Source organism: Tursiops truncatus, chromosome 20 (genome assembly GCF_011762595.2).
Source record: "Tursiops truncatus isolate mTurTru1 chromosome 20, mTurTru1.mat.Y, whole genome shotgun sequence".
NCBI lineage: Eukaryota > Metazoa > Chordata > Mammalia > Artiodactyla > Delphinidae > Tursiops > Tursiops truncatus.
Genome location: NC_047053.1, coordinates 48,129,573 through 48,142,480, shown reverse-complemented (window position 1 = coordinate 48,142,480; position 12,908 = coordinate 48,129,573). Strand labels below are relative to the sequence as shown.

Genomic DNA, 12,908 nt, shown 5'->3' with positions numbered 1-12,908 from the left:
TCTGTGGCCAGAACACCTGGGCGCAAGTCTCAGTTCCTCCACTAGCTCAGTGACCTTAAACCTCTCGATGCTTCAGTTTCCTCACCCGTAAAGTGAGGGTATTACTAACTCCTGCCTCCAAGAGCTGCTGCAAAGCTTGAATCAGATCGTGGATAAAGCCCTGGGCTTGATCTGCAGAGATGCCCTGTCACTGTTAGCTACAGTCAACTGCACAATCTTTCTGCTGACATGCTCTAGGAGACCAGGGAATAAAAAGGAATCTGATGGGGGATGAGCCAAGCAGCTCCCTGTGACAAAAGGTGAGCGAGGAACAGAGCCAAAAAAAGGAGGGGAGCTCCCCCAAGTCTGGCTGAGAGCCGGAAGCGGACCTTTCATGCCACCTGCAGGGCAGAGCCAGGCCAGCAGGACAGGGTGAGCGGGCCAGGGAACTCCCATATCCCCGATGAGGACCAGCAGAAGGATGTGCAGAGTGAGAGCAGAACAGCGACTCCTCCCTCACCACACCCCACAACCACCCGCCACCAACATACCCCAGGTCTGTGCCCCTCTGCCCCTAGCCCCAGCTTTGCCCCTGGACCACTGCATCAGCCCCTCACTCACACACAGCATGCTCCCGACCCCCCACACAGCAGCCAGCATATTATGACACACACACCCTGCTTAAACCCAGCAGGGCCTCCCAGAGCCATTATCCTATTGGATTAGGTTAAGATAGGTCCTGCTGAGAGTGACAGAAAACCCAAATAACGGCAACGGAAGCAAAGACAGAGCTTGTGTAACTCTCCCTTCGAGGGTGCCCCAGGGGCTGAGCCATTCGAGGCTGGCTCGGCCACACTGCCCAGGACGCCTTGGGGGACCAGGCTCCTTCTGTGTACCCTCCCCCGGGGAGCCCCTCATCATCGTCAGTCCTCGGGACAGCCTCTGAGCTTGAAGCACCAGAGGGAGAAAGAATCAAAAAAGAAGGGCAAAGCTGGCGCTGGGAGGAGACTGGAGGCTGTCACATGACATTTTTCTTTTGACCCATTGGCCAGGACATGCTCACATGGCCAAACCACACTGCAGTGCATGTTGGGAAATGTAGTCTTTTTTTTCTTGGCAGACATTTTATTATGGAAGAAAGGGAGAATAGATATTAGAAGATATAAGAACTGATATTAGAAGACAACTAACATAAAATCCAGATTCCCCCAGACCTGCCTCCCAGCCTCAAGCCTGATCACTCCCTTCCTCCACCTCATCACCCTCATTGTCTGTCCTTACCTGGAAGGCTTTCCTGCCCACTCTTCTCCCTGCTAAATCCATCCTGTAGGTCTGGATCCTCAGAGTAGGCTTCAGGTCCCCACTCCCAGCACTAGTGTGAATGTGGTCCCCGCTGCTCTCTCCTAAGGCACCCACACTTCCACCGTGTTGCCCCACATTCGGTGGCTACTCACACAGGTACCTGGTCCACCGGCCGGAGCTCCGGGCCATGATCTCAGTGAGGGAAGGCCTGCCCTCTGGTCCTCCTGCACCCCAGCTCTGCGTGATGCCGGCCCACAGCAGCCCCCACATGCCCTGGTTGTAGGAGTCCATGCGGGGGACCATCTCCAGCTCTCAGACTCCAGCATCCGAGAGAATCATGAGGGGTGGCACCGTGCGTGGATTCCCCCCAGGGTGTGGCTCTGCAGATGGGGGGAAGGGCCCAAGAATCTGCACCCCGGGGTCCCCACCGCCTCACCCCAGAGGAGGCTGCTGACGGCTCTGTGACGCTGGGGATCGCCTGATGAGAATCCCTCTGGCCAGCCAAGCAGAGTCCTAGGTAGGACCGCCCTCAGCAGGTCAGCAGCGGAAGACAATTTAAACCAGGACATACCAAGGACTCGACACCTCCCGTCAAATTTCTCATGGGCACCTCCAACTGGATGTGGCCAAAATAGAATGTTCTGCCCTCGACCTGCCCTCTGACCTCTGATCGCCCAATGGGATACACGCAAGATACGATCACCCTGGCTGCCCAGGCGGGAAACCGGAACGTCTCCCTTGATTGCTCCCCTTCTGTCCCGCCCAACATGCAATCTAGAAGCAAATCCCTCCAGGAAAACCTCCAAACTCCCTCTGCATCTGTCACTCACACTGCCACCACCCTGGTTTAGACACCAGCAGTCCCCTCCCTGTGGAGCACCCAACCTCCCTTCCATTGTCATGCTGACCGTCCTGCAAATGGAGCAGCCTGTGTGTTCTTTCTTTTTTTAATGTTAAATCAGTTTATGTCACTCCCGTGTTTAAAACACCATCCCATGGGGGCTTCCCTCGTGGCGCAGTGCTTAAGAATCCGCCTGCCAATGCAGCGGACACAGTTTCAAGCCCTGATCTGGGAAGATTCCACATGCCACAGAGCAACTAAGCCCTGCGCCACAACTACTGAGGCCGTGTGCCACAACTACTGAGCCCGTGTGCCACAACTACTGAAGCCTGCGCACCTAGAGCCCGTGCTCTACAACAAGAGAAGCCACTGCAGTGAGAAGCCCGCGTACCGCAACCAAGAGTAGCCGCTGTTTGCCACAACCAGAGAAAGCCCGTGGGCAGCAACAAAGACCCAATGCAGCCAAAAATAATAAATAAATAAATTTATTTATTTTTAAAAAAAAATCCCATGGCATCCTCCCTGCACTGCACAAGAATGCCAGGCTCCGTACAACAGCCACACGCCCCAGGACCTGCCCTGCCGCTCTCCCACCTGCCCCGCCGCTCTCCCACCTGCCCCGACCCACTCCCCTGGCTGGCGATCCCCGGAATCACTCCCTCACAATCATCCTCTCACCAGGCCCTGGCCGACCACCGATCTGGTGCTGCCCCCTCCCACACCCCCAGACAGATGCTCCATCTCATTTCCCAGCCACCAGGCCCTGGCTGACCACCAATCTGGTGCTGCCCCGTCCCACACACCGCAGACAGATGCTCCATCTCATCTCCCAGCCACCAGGCCCTGGCCGACCACCGATCTGGTGCTGCCCCCTCCCACACCCCCCAGAGAGATGTTCCACCTCATCTCCAGCTTTACTTCTTTCTGCTGACTCTATTTCACTGTTTTACTTGTTTATTCACTTTGTGTGTCCCCAAACGTGATGAAAGAAGCCAAGAACACCGTTTATCTCGTTCACTGCTGTGTCCCCAGGACTTAGAACGGGGCCTGGCTCACAGAATCTGCTTCATAGGTAGTGAGAGAGACAGAGACAGAGACAGAGAGAAAACTGCACAATGAACTCAGGGTTCCCTCTCCCGCACCACCCTCCCCATGAGCACAAGGTAAAAAGGGAGGCCCCCCTTCTGACCACCTTGTTGATGCACTCCAACGATGAGACTGCCCACGCCTGTGCACCCCTCTGAGGCTCCCTGGGGCCCGAGAAGGAGGGCACAGCAGGTGCTAATCTGGGCCATCAGGTTGGATCTCTGCCCGCCGCATCCCAGGAGCCCCCTTAACACAGGCAGGGAGGGGAAGAGGCACTCCCCCAAGCTGGGGCTCCCTGTGGACAAGGTCAGCCTCCTGGACCTTGGACCCCGGACCCCGGCCAGCCCACCCCACAGCCTTGGCCCAGGCAGGCCTGAGACCCACGTACCCCAAAGGCCTCCCCAAAGTATGGTCTGGAGGAGGGGCTCCCATCCAGGTGCTCTGGGAGCACAGTAAGCAGGGCACAGGGACAGAGAGTTACTATGAGAGCTGGGGCGGGGATACAGGCTTTCCCAATGGAGTAGGCCCGTTCTGCTCTCCAAGCCTTCGGGAATGGTCCCCATGCTTCCTGTAAAGACACTTATTCACGAAGTGGGCAGGGCATGGAGCCCAGAGAGATCCGCTGGCAATAAAGGCAGATGCGCATGAGGGCCAGGCAAGGACACGCGGTCAGGGGCCACTCTCTAAGGCACAGGTGCGTGCACAGTCTCATTTCAGTTGCACAGGATAAGACTTGCCCAGTGACCCTGGGACTTTGCTCTGCTCCTCAGAAGGCACCTGCCTGGGTTCTTGCATGTCTGGAGAACGCATCATGCGAAGCCCGGCTGTCCTCCTCGCCGTGGCTCTGGCCACCCTCCTGGCTCCAGCATCAGGGGCGCCCATCCAGCGGCAGGGGTCCCGGAACAAGCTACTCCTGGTGAGCTTCGATGGTTTCCGCTGGGACTATGACCAGGACGTGCACACCCCCAGCCTGGACGCCATGGCTCTCGATGGGGTGAGGGCTCGCTACATGACTCCGGCCTTTGTCACCATGACCAGCCCCTGCCACTTCACTTTGGTCACCGGTGAGTGTTGGCCTCAGGTGGGGCTTGGGGGTGGAGGGAGAGCTGAGAAACCAGGGAACCAACAAAGGGAACTGAGCACATGCATGGAGCCCTGACCCATGGGGCTCGTGGTGCCAGAGACCAAGGAAAGACCAAGGAGGGAACACTGTCACTGGGCAGACATGACACGGCCCACGGGGTGGTCAGCAACCCTTACCGTTGGTGGCAACGGATAGAAGGCAGATAAAAACACCTGGGTGTCTCAGTTTAAACGGTGATCACAGCCAGGGTGGCAACCTGGGAGGGCTTCTGGTGGAGGTGAGGGTGGCCAGGACTCAGAAAGGCAGGAGAAATGAGCCTGAGGCTCCTGCTTTTTCCACCGCTCACCCCTCTCAGCCACCCTCGAACCCACTATTGCTCTGTTTAGGCTAAAAGCCTAAAATCCAGGTGTCACAGAGGCACACTCCCTCCGGAGGCTGTAAGGAAGGATCCTTCCTGCCTCTCCCAGCTTCTGGTGGCCCAGGCGTTCCTCAACTTGTGGCCACAGCTCTCCAACCCCTGCCCCCTTGTCACATGGCCATCTCCCCTCTGTGTATCTCTCCTCTTCTTATAAGGACACCTGTCATTGGATTTAGGACCCACCCTGATGCAGAATGCCCTCATCTTAACAAAACCAGTTACATCTGCAAAGACCTTATTTCCAAACAAGGTCACAATTGTAGGCTCCGGGTGGACACAACTTTGGGGCACATCATCCGGTACAGACAGCTTATTCTCACACCAGCATTCCCATGACCACAGACCCTTCCACACACAAACAGAGGCACCTGGTGCTCCCTTTTGCATGTCACCTCCTTACTTAACATGTCACAATGGGGATGTGGAGAAAGGAGGCGAGCTCTTCATCACCCCGCTTTTTCCACCTTCTGAACTCACACACAGGCATTTTGCCCATGAAAACAATAAATTGTAAAACCTGCCTCCTCTTGGTTCATTTATCTGCCTGCCTGGGATTCTATTTCACGGCTGGGCCATAATTTATTTAATTAGCTCCCTCCTGATAGCCAGCCAGGTTGCTCCCAACCTTTTGCTAAAACCAACGAGGCTGCAAACAACATCCCGGCATGTGTGTATTTGCGCCTTCGTGCGCGTTTAGCTGCAGGGTAAGCTGCTCAAAGTGGAAGCAGAATCTCTGAGTCAGAGCATGTGGCTGTGATGGCCCAGCCCGGCTCCCTTGGCGGCGTGTGCTTCCCCGCTGCCCTGGCTGTTTCCTGCCCTCCCACCACTTCCTCTACGCGCCCACCCACCCCACAGGCAAATATATCGAGAACCACGGGGTGGTTCACAACATGTTCTACAACACGAGCAGCAAGGTGAAGCTGCCCTACCACGCCACACTGGGCATCCAGACGTGGTGGGACAACGGCAGCCTGCCCATCTGGATCACAGCCCAAAGGCAGGTATGCCGCACCCACACCCACTCGGACAGACGGGGGAGGTGGGAGGGGGACCCAGCCAACGAGGCCATGACCACGTGACATCCATGGCAGGCCCAGTCCCCGCCCTGGGAGTCCGACAATCCCGGCACAGAGCGGTGTTGAGTGGGGTCCCACGGGAGGTGGAAGCCTGACGCCCATGAGGACCCACCAGCAGCTACACAGCCTGCCCAGTCCTCCCTGGAGCCCTGGGACCCAGAGGGGTTGTTCCATTCTCCCAACCGGAGTGAAACCTGGACTTCGGTACTGGTGGGAAGGGGGTCGCGGGGAAAATAATGTGACTCCACAAAAAGGCAGGTAACAATGAAACGGCTTCGTACTGTTCCCCTGTCGCACGCCTCTCAGGGCCGGGCAGCTAGTTCTAAAGAGGTGGGTCATCCTAGTGAAAAGCCCAGGACCCCAGCATCTTGCAATGTTCTGGGCTTCCTGGCAACAAACTCAAATTTTTCAAGGTGAGCCCAGAATAAACTTCAGAGGTTACCCCACCCCATAGGCAAGGCATCCACTCATATCTGAGTCCCCTCGCTCTGGAAGGAGCTACCAGACACCAGGCTGACTTGCAGAAAGTGTAGCCAAGAACTTGGCATCTCGAGGAAGAATGGCCAGAGGGAGTGGCCAGGCAGACGGGGCATGCATGGACAGATGGTTGTGAGGACAGATGGATCTGTAAATAAAACAGCAATCGGTTTATGGAAAGACAGATGGATGGCCAGGTTGAAGGCTAGAAGGGCAGGTCATGGGCGGTGTGTGGAGGGGCCGATGGACACACGGCTGGACAAGAGTACAGCAAGCAGAAGCCGGGTTGCAGGCCGGAAGGGGAGGGCTCTTGGGGCAGCACTGTGACCTAGGGCTACAGTGTCGATGAGGACGCAGCATATCTGGGATACTTTTATACCTACTATCTCATTAGTGCTGAGTCCACTAGGCACCTGCTCTCTCCTCTATAAAATCAGTATCAGCCTTGATAACATAAGAGCTATGAAAGGCCTTTCAGAAAATACAAAGTCCGGTGCCTGCAGTAAGGAGCAGGGATGGGTGAGTGGGCAGAGCAAGGGCAGGCGGTGAGGGCAGAAGCGTCAGCAGCTCATGACAGGCAGGGGACAAGTGGTAGGAGGCCCGTGGCACTGACACCGCCTTCCCCGGCAGGGCCTAAAGACCGGCTCCTTCTTCTACCCGGGCGGGAATGTCACCTATCAAGGCGAGGCCGTGACGCTGAGCCGGAAGGAAGGCATCCTGCACAACTACAAGGACGAGAAGGAATGGAGAGCCAACATCGACACTGTGATGAAGTGGTTCACAGACGAGGGCCTGGACCTGGTCACCCTCTACTTTGGGGAGCCAGACTCCACGGGCCACAAGTATGGCCCCGAGTCCCAGCAGAGGAAGGATATGGTAAGGCAGGTGGACAGGACTGTGGGCTACCTCCGGGACAGCATCAGGAAAAGCAGCCTGGAGGGCAGCCTCAACCTGATCATCGTGTCTGACCATGGCATGAGCACCGTCAACAAGAAGGCCAGCGACCTGGTGGAGTTCCACAAGATCGCCAACTTCACCTTCAAGGACATTGAGTTCGAGCTCCTAGACTACGGACCAAACGGGATGCTGCTCCCCAAGGAAGGAAAGCTGGAGAAGGTATACCAGGTCCTCAAGGACGCCCACCCCAGACTCCACGTCTACAAGAAGGAGCTCTTCCCCAAGTCCTTCCACTACGCCAGCCACCCCAGGGTCACCCCCCTGCTCATGTATAGTGACCCTGGCTACGTCATCCATGGGGTGAGTTCCTGGGGGCGCAGGTGCTTCCCTGGGCTGCTGGGTCTCTTTCCAGTTCTGTAAAAAGCACCCTCTGTTTCTAGCCAGACCCTAATTTGAGGAGAGTCAGCCACCAAAGGGACACACCTGCACTGTGTAACAGGAGTCGGGGGGCAGTGTACGTGCATTGCATACCTGTGTGTACGTGTGTGCATACGTGTGCACGCATATATGTGTTTGTGTGTGCACATGTGTATAGGGTAAAGTGCAGGAAGATTAGCTGTAAAAGTGACACGGAAGAGGTGAGAGCAAAGAGCCCAGGGAGGCTGAGTGGGAAGCAAGACGCAGAGCAGGGCAGGAAATCTGGGAGAGGAAGTACTGAGGTTTGAGGTGCCCAGCAATGGAAAGGAGCCCAGCAAGCATCCTTGGGCTGAAGCTCCACCCCACTTACTTGGCGGTCTCCATTCATGTCACCGGGTCTTCGCTAAGCCTCCCTCTTTAGGCCACTGATCTTTGGGGACTGAGAATTCAGAGAGACTGAGGCTCAGAATCCTTCCCACCCACACCCCCACTTTGAACTCCTTCCAGGGGTCCTCTGCCAATGCAGGGCCATGCAGAGGGTGCTGGTGGAGAGGGTGGGGTGGACTGGGAGGGCCAGCAAGAACTCACTCGGGGTCCTCCCTTCCCGCAGAGAGTGAACGTGCAGTTCAACAAAGGGGAGCACGGCTTCGACAACAGCGTCATGGACATGAAGACCATCTTCCGGGCCGTGGGCCCCAGCTTCAAGAGGGGCCTGGAGGTGGAGCCCTTTGAGAGCATCCACGTGTACGAGCTCATGTGCAAACTGCTGGGCATCGTGCCCGAGGCCAATGACGGGGCCCTCAGCACCCTGCTGCCCACACTCAGCGCCGAGGCCGGCGACGGGGCCCTCAGCACCCGGCTGCCCACGACCCCCTCAGGTGCACCCCTGCCCTCCACCTGCACCCATTGCACCTCCAGGCAGTTGCAGGTGATGTGTGCGTGCCCAGCCTGCCACTAGGTGTCATCTTCTCTTTCCCTGTCCCTGGCTCCTGGGAACATCTCGAGTCCCTGACATTCCCACGGGCCCTGACATACTACAGCGCACTTTGTGCATCTTGGCCGCGCAGGCAGGAGAGCAGGTGGATGTAAGCAGCCTTGTTTAAGGCGGGGAGGCTGAGGGCCAGAGGAGCCGGCAGTTTGCCCACAAGACAGGCCTTCCAGGTGAAGTCCACCTCCAGGTTCCATGGCCACATGAGGGCTCCTTTCTTCCTAAAGTCTTCCTCTGCCAGCCTCCCACACACATACCCTCACCGCAACCCTGACCCATCTCAGGGGCAAAGGTCACCTGGGAGCTGGCAAGGTGGCAGCCCCCGTAGGTGCCTGGCTGGAGGTGGGCAGGCCCCGCCGAGCAGGGGCTGTGAGGGGTCACATTGAAATGAGCCAGGAAGCCAGTGCAGCTGGGGCAGGAGAACAAGGCCGGGGGGCGGGTGGGGCCGGTGATGAAACCAGGGCACTTGTGGGGGCAGCCTGGTGGCATCTCGCCCGCCATTAAGCAGTCGGGGTGAGGGACATGCTCCCATTTCCCTCATTCACTGGCTCCTCCGACTTTCCTTAGGGTCTGCCCTCCTGCCAAGAAGCTGGCCCCCCTTGGTGACAGGACTGCTGGTGGCTGCAGTTCTCCTGGTCAAGGTCGCATAATACCCACTGCTCAAGGTCAGAGGCCCAGGAGGTAGAGGGGAGGGTGGAACCATGCTCCCTGCAACTTCAGCTGACACCCCCGCCCTGTCAGTCCTCGGGCGCCCAGGCAGCCCCTGCCAGCCTCTCTGCTCTAGACTCGGAGCAGTTCTTTCTAAAGCAGACAGCCCAGACAGAACTTCCCCGGCCCCTTCCCTCCTGCCTGCAATGTCTCTGTTCTCCCTGGGAACAAGGGAAGCCACGGTGGGTCAGGTTTGGGAGGAGAACTGCAGGGCAGTGTTCCTGGAATGTGTGGGAAGCAAGCTCGGAGGACTCAGCTAGCTGCTGGGTGACAGCCCCTGGCCAAAGCAGAAGCAGGTCACTCGTTCTTTCTAAAACTACGCAGCGGGAGCCCGCTTGGTGTTAGGCTCTGGCCTGGGCTCTGGGGACACACAGTGAACCCTGGAGTTTGTAATTTAGGGGCCAGGGAGGGCAGATAATACGAAGAGAACAAATACATACCCAATAATGGCAGAGAGCAGGCCATAGAGAGGGTGGGGGAGAGGGGACTGCTGTTTAGGTCACCTGGCCTCGCCTGGAAGAGCCTCTGTGGGGTGGGGGGGATGTGGGATGAGGCCTGAATGATGAGGACCAAATGGCCACACCAAGCCCCAGGGGACGAGATTCCAGGCAGGGCAGAGCAAGAGAGAGGCCCTGAGGTGGGACTGGCTCCTGTGCTTCTGGGAAAGAAAGGAAGCCAGTGTGCTCAGAGGCTGGTATACAAGCATGGGTACACGATGGGCTTCCATGGGAAGGCCCTGGGGGAGCCCCCAGCTGAGGTCACGCAGGGACGTGCCGTGGTCTGACACGAGTGATCAGGTGGCACATTAACTGCCGGGCAGGAGCACAGAAACAAGAGCAGGTGCGGCCAGTGAGGGGGTCACTCAGGGGTCCAAGCAGGACATCTCAGTGGCAGGGTGGAGATGGGGCAAAACGGACAGATTCAAGATACCTTTAAGGGTATACCTGACCTCCAAGGTTTACGGATAGATGGTGGGAGATGGAGGGTGAAGAAAATGGAGAGGTGAAGGATGAGTCTGAGGATCGGGGCCTGAGCTGCCCAATGAAGGACGGAGCCACTTACGGAGAAGTGAGCAGGCTAGAGTCATTCTGCACCCGCATGCCCCACCTTCACCCACCCTGTGCCCTCCCAGGTCCAGCTGAGGGTCAGGAATTCCCACAGGGGCCCTCCTCAGACTCCGCCCACCATGGGTGCCTCTGTGCTCCACCCTGGCCAGCGAATTCCCTCTATCCCTCCCTCCGGGCACGTCTGCTTCATCTCCTCCACCAGACCCGCCTTTCCCCTGCCGCATCCCTTCTTCCCAACCCAACACACACCTGTTCTTCCAGGTCCGCCTCTTCTAGGAAGCCTGCAGAAGCTGGCCACAGGGCCTGAGCCTGCTCTGACGGCCTACTGGACACGGATGGGCCTGTCTCCTCAGTAGACCTGGGGCCATGCCTCCCTGTCCCGACAGCCCCAGCCCCTGCTTGGCCATGATGGTGCCGGCACTACGACCTGCCCAGGTTAGACCTCCGGAGGCACAGGTCCACTCACCGGTCCACGGCTCCCAGACTCGCAGGACGCCCCCACTCCTTCCCTCCCCCTCCCTCTCCTTCTCACCGCCCTCTTCTGCCTCCCCACTTCCTCTCACCGCAGAACTGTCCCGTGGAGGTGCCACTATCTGTGGCCACGGGGTGGGGGGGTGTCGGGAGCCTGCTCGGGAAGGCGCCGCAGGCCTGATGGTGGTCGAGCTATAGGACCAAACCCTCAGATGCTCGGACCTCCACCTCCACCTCCGATGGGCGGCGAAGAGGCTCTGCCTGGAGTTCCCTGTCCCAAGTCCACATGCCTCCAGCCTGGGGCCATCTCCATCTGGGCTGACCAGGTCCTGCACCCAGGCCACCGGAAGGGTACCGCCAGGCAGAAAGCATGGATGAGAAAAAAGGACCGGGCTGGTCGTTACTAAAACGCAGTGACCAGTGTGGGTGTGACCTTTTGTTCTAAAGCCTGCTGGTTTCTTACAGCCTCCCCACTTGGATCCAGTGTATAATAAACTCCTAATTCCTTAGGAGGCTGACAAACACAGGGGAACCCACTCATTCTTGTTGGGGATGGGCCCTAGAGGTACAGCCAGCAAGAGGTGGTAAAGGGTGGGATCCCCGTTAAAAAGGAAAGTGGGGGGGGCTTCCCTGGTGGCGCAGTGGTTGAGAGTCCACCTGCCGATGATGCAGGGGACACGGGTTCGTGCCCTGGTCCGGGAAGATCCCACATGCCGCGGAGCGGCTAGGCGCGTGAGCCATGGCCGCTGAGTCTGCGCATCCGGAGCCTGTGCTCCGCAACGGGAGAGACCACAATAGTGAGAGGCCCGCGTACCGCAAAAAAAAAAAAAAAAAAAAAAAAAAGGAAAGGGGGGATGAGAACTGACAGGGAACCAGAATCTCTATGCCACATTGTTCAGCAAAAAAGAAAACACTGCAAATGGTAGAATGCCACTGGGGCGGGGAGAAAGGGGGGATAAGTCTAGACATAAGACATGTCCCTGGAGAAGTTTCAAGAGAGGGTGAGCATTGACTGGGTCCAGAGAGGGGACCTGGGTGACCAGGCCAGGAGCAGGGAAGACACTGTCCACCACCTAGTGCCTTGGACACTGTCAGTACTGAGCCACTTCAAGGACTGTGCGTTCACAACTACTTTCAAGAGCGTAGACTTTGGAGTCAGACCAACTCCTGCTCCAGTCTGTCCCCACCCACAGGCTGTGGCCTTAGGGGGGTCATTTACCTCCTCCAACCTCAGTTTCCTCATCTGAAAAGAATGGGATGATAAGGAGGTGCCTGCCTCCCTGAGATTACCCCAGGATGAAGCACCGGGGCAGATGCTTCATAGATGGTAGCCATGGGAATGATTAAATCCCTACTGTGGGAGGTACTGGACTTGTCAAATTCAGCTCTTTTTCTTTTTCTTTTTAAAAAATTTATTTATTTATTTTTGGCTGCGTTAGGTCTTCGTTGCTGCTTGCGGGCTTTCTCTAGTTGTGGCGAACGGGGGCTACTCTTTGTTGCGGTGCACAGGCTTCTTATTGAGGTGGCTTCTCTTGCTGTGGAGCACGGGCTGTCGGTGTGCGGGCTCAGTAGTTGTGGCACGCGGGCTCAGTAGTTGTGGCTCGCGGACTCCAGAGCGCAGGCTCAGTAGTTGTGGTGCACAGGCTTAGTTGCTCCGCGGCGTGTGGGATGTTCCCGGACCAGCTTTCGAACCCATGTCCTATGCATTGGCAGGCAGATTCTTAACCGCTGCGCCACCAGAGAAGTCCCAAATTCAGCTCCTAAACAAATAAATCCAGCTGTACCGATGGGAGACGCACTGTTTGAAGGACAGCTTTGTCAGGATATGCCTGTTCCTCACCTATGAATCCCCCTCTCCCTTCCCCGGGCCTCTCGCTTCTACCTGCAGCTTGAGCTTCACCTCCATCTGCACGATCCATCCATCCCAACCTGCCCTCCATAGCTGCCTAACCACCAGCCTAGAGCTGGAGTCCTGCCTGACCGGAAAGGCCTTGCGGCTCCCTGGCCCTGCATCCCATAGTTGTCCTGGAAGGACTACCCCGCCCCCACTGCCTGCAGCCATACCAGGATACCCAGACCCTCCTGCCTGCCCGTACC

General features: G+C 57.5%; 1 protein-coding gene across 1 annotated transcript; it reads left to right on the top strand.

The window, feature by feature from the left end:
* Nucleotides 1–4,019: 4,019 nt before the first annotated feature.
* Nucleotides 4,020–9,215, top strand: ENPP7 (ectonucleotide pyrophosphatase/phosphodiesterase 7). Its single transcript, XM_033848425.2, has 5 exons — nucleotides 4,020–4,272; nucleotides 5,566–5,711; nucleotides 6,894–7,520; nucleotides 8,188–8,455; nucleotides 9,133–9,215. Exons 1-5 carry the CDS (start codon nucleotides 4,020–4,022, stop codon nucleotides 9,213–9,215), a joined length of 1,377 nt encoding a protein of 458 aa, XP_033704316.1.
* Nucleotides 9,216–12,908: the final 3,693 nt, after the last annotated feature.

What these genes read in the sequence shown, in the direction of transcription:
- ENPP7 (XM_033848425.2), top strand. Translation starts at nt 4,020, where the DNA reads ATGCGAAGCCCGGCTGTCCTCCTCGCCGTGGCTCTGGCCACCCTCCTG. An exon ending in CTGGCTACGTCATCCATGGG is followed by an intron (nt 7,521 to 8,187) that starts GTGAGTTCCTGG and finishes CCCTTCCCGCAG; the next exon opens with AGAGTGAACGTGCAGTTCAA. An exon ending in GCTGCCCACGACCCCCTCAG is followed by an intron (nt 8,456 to 9,132) that starts GTGCACCCCTGC and finishes GACTTTCCTTAG; the next exon opens with GGTCTGCCCTCCTGCCAAGA.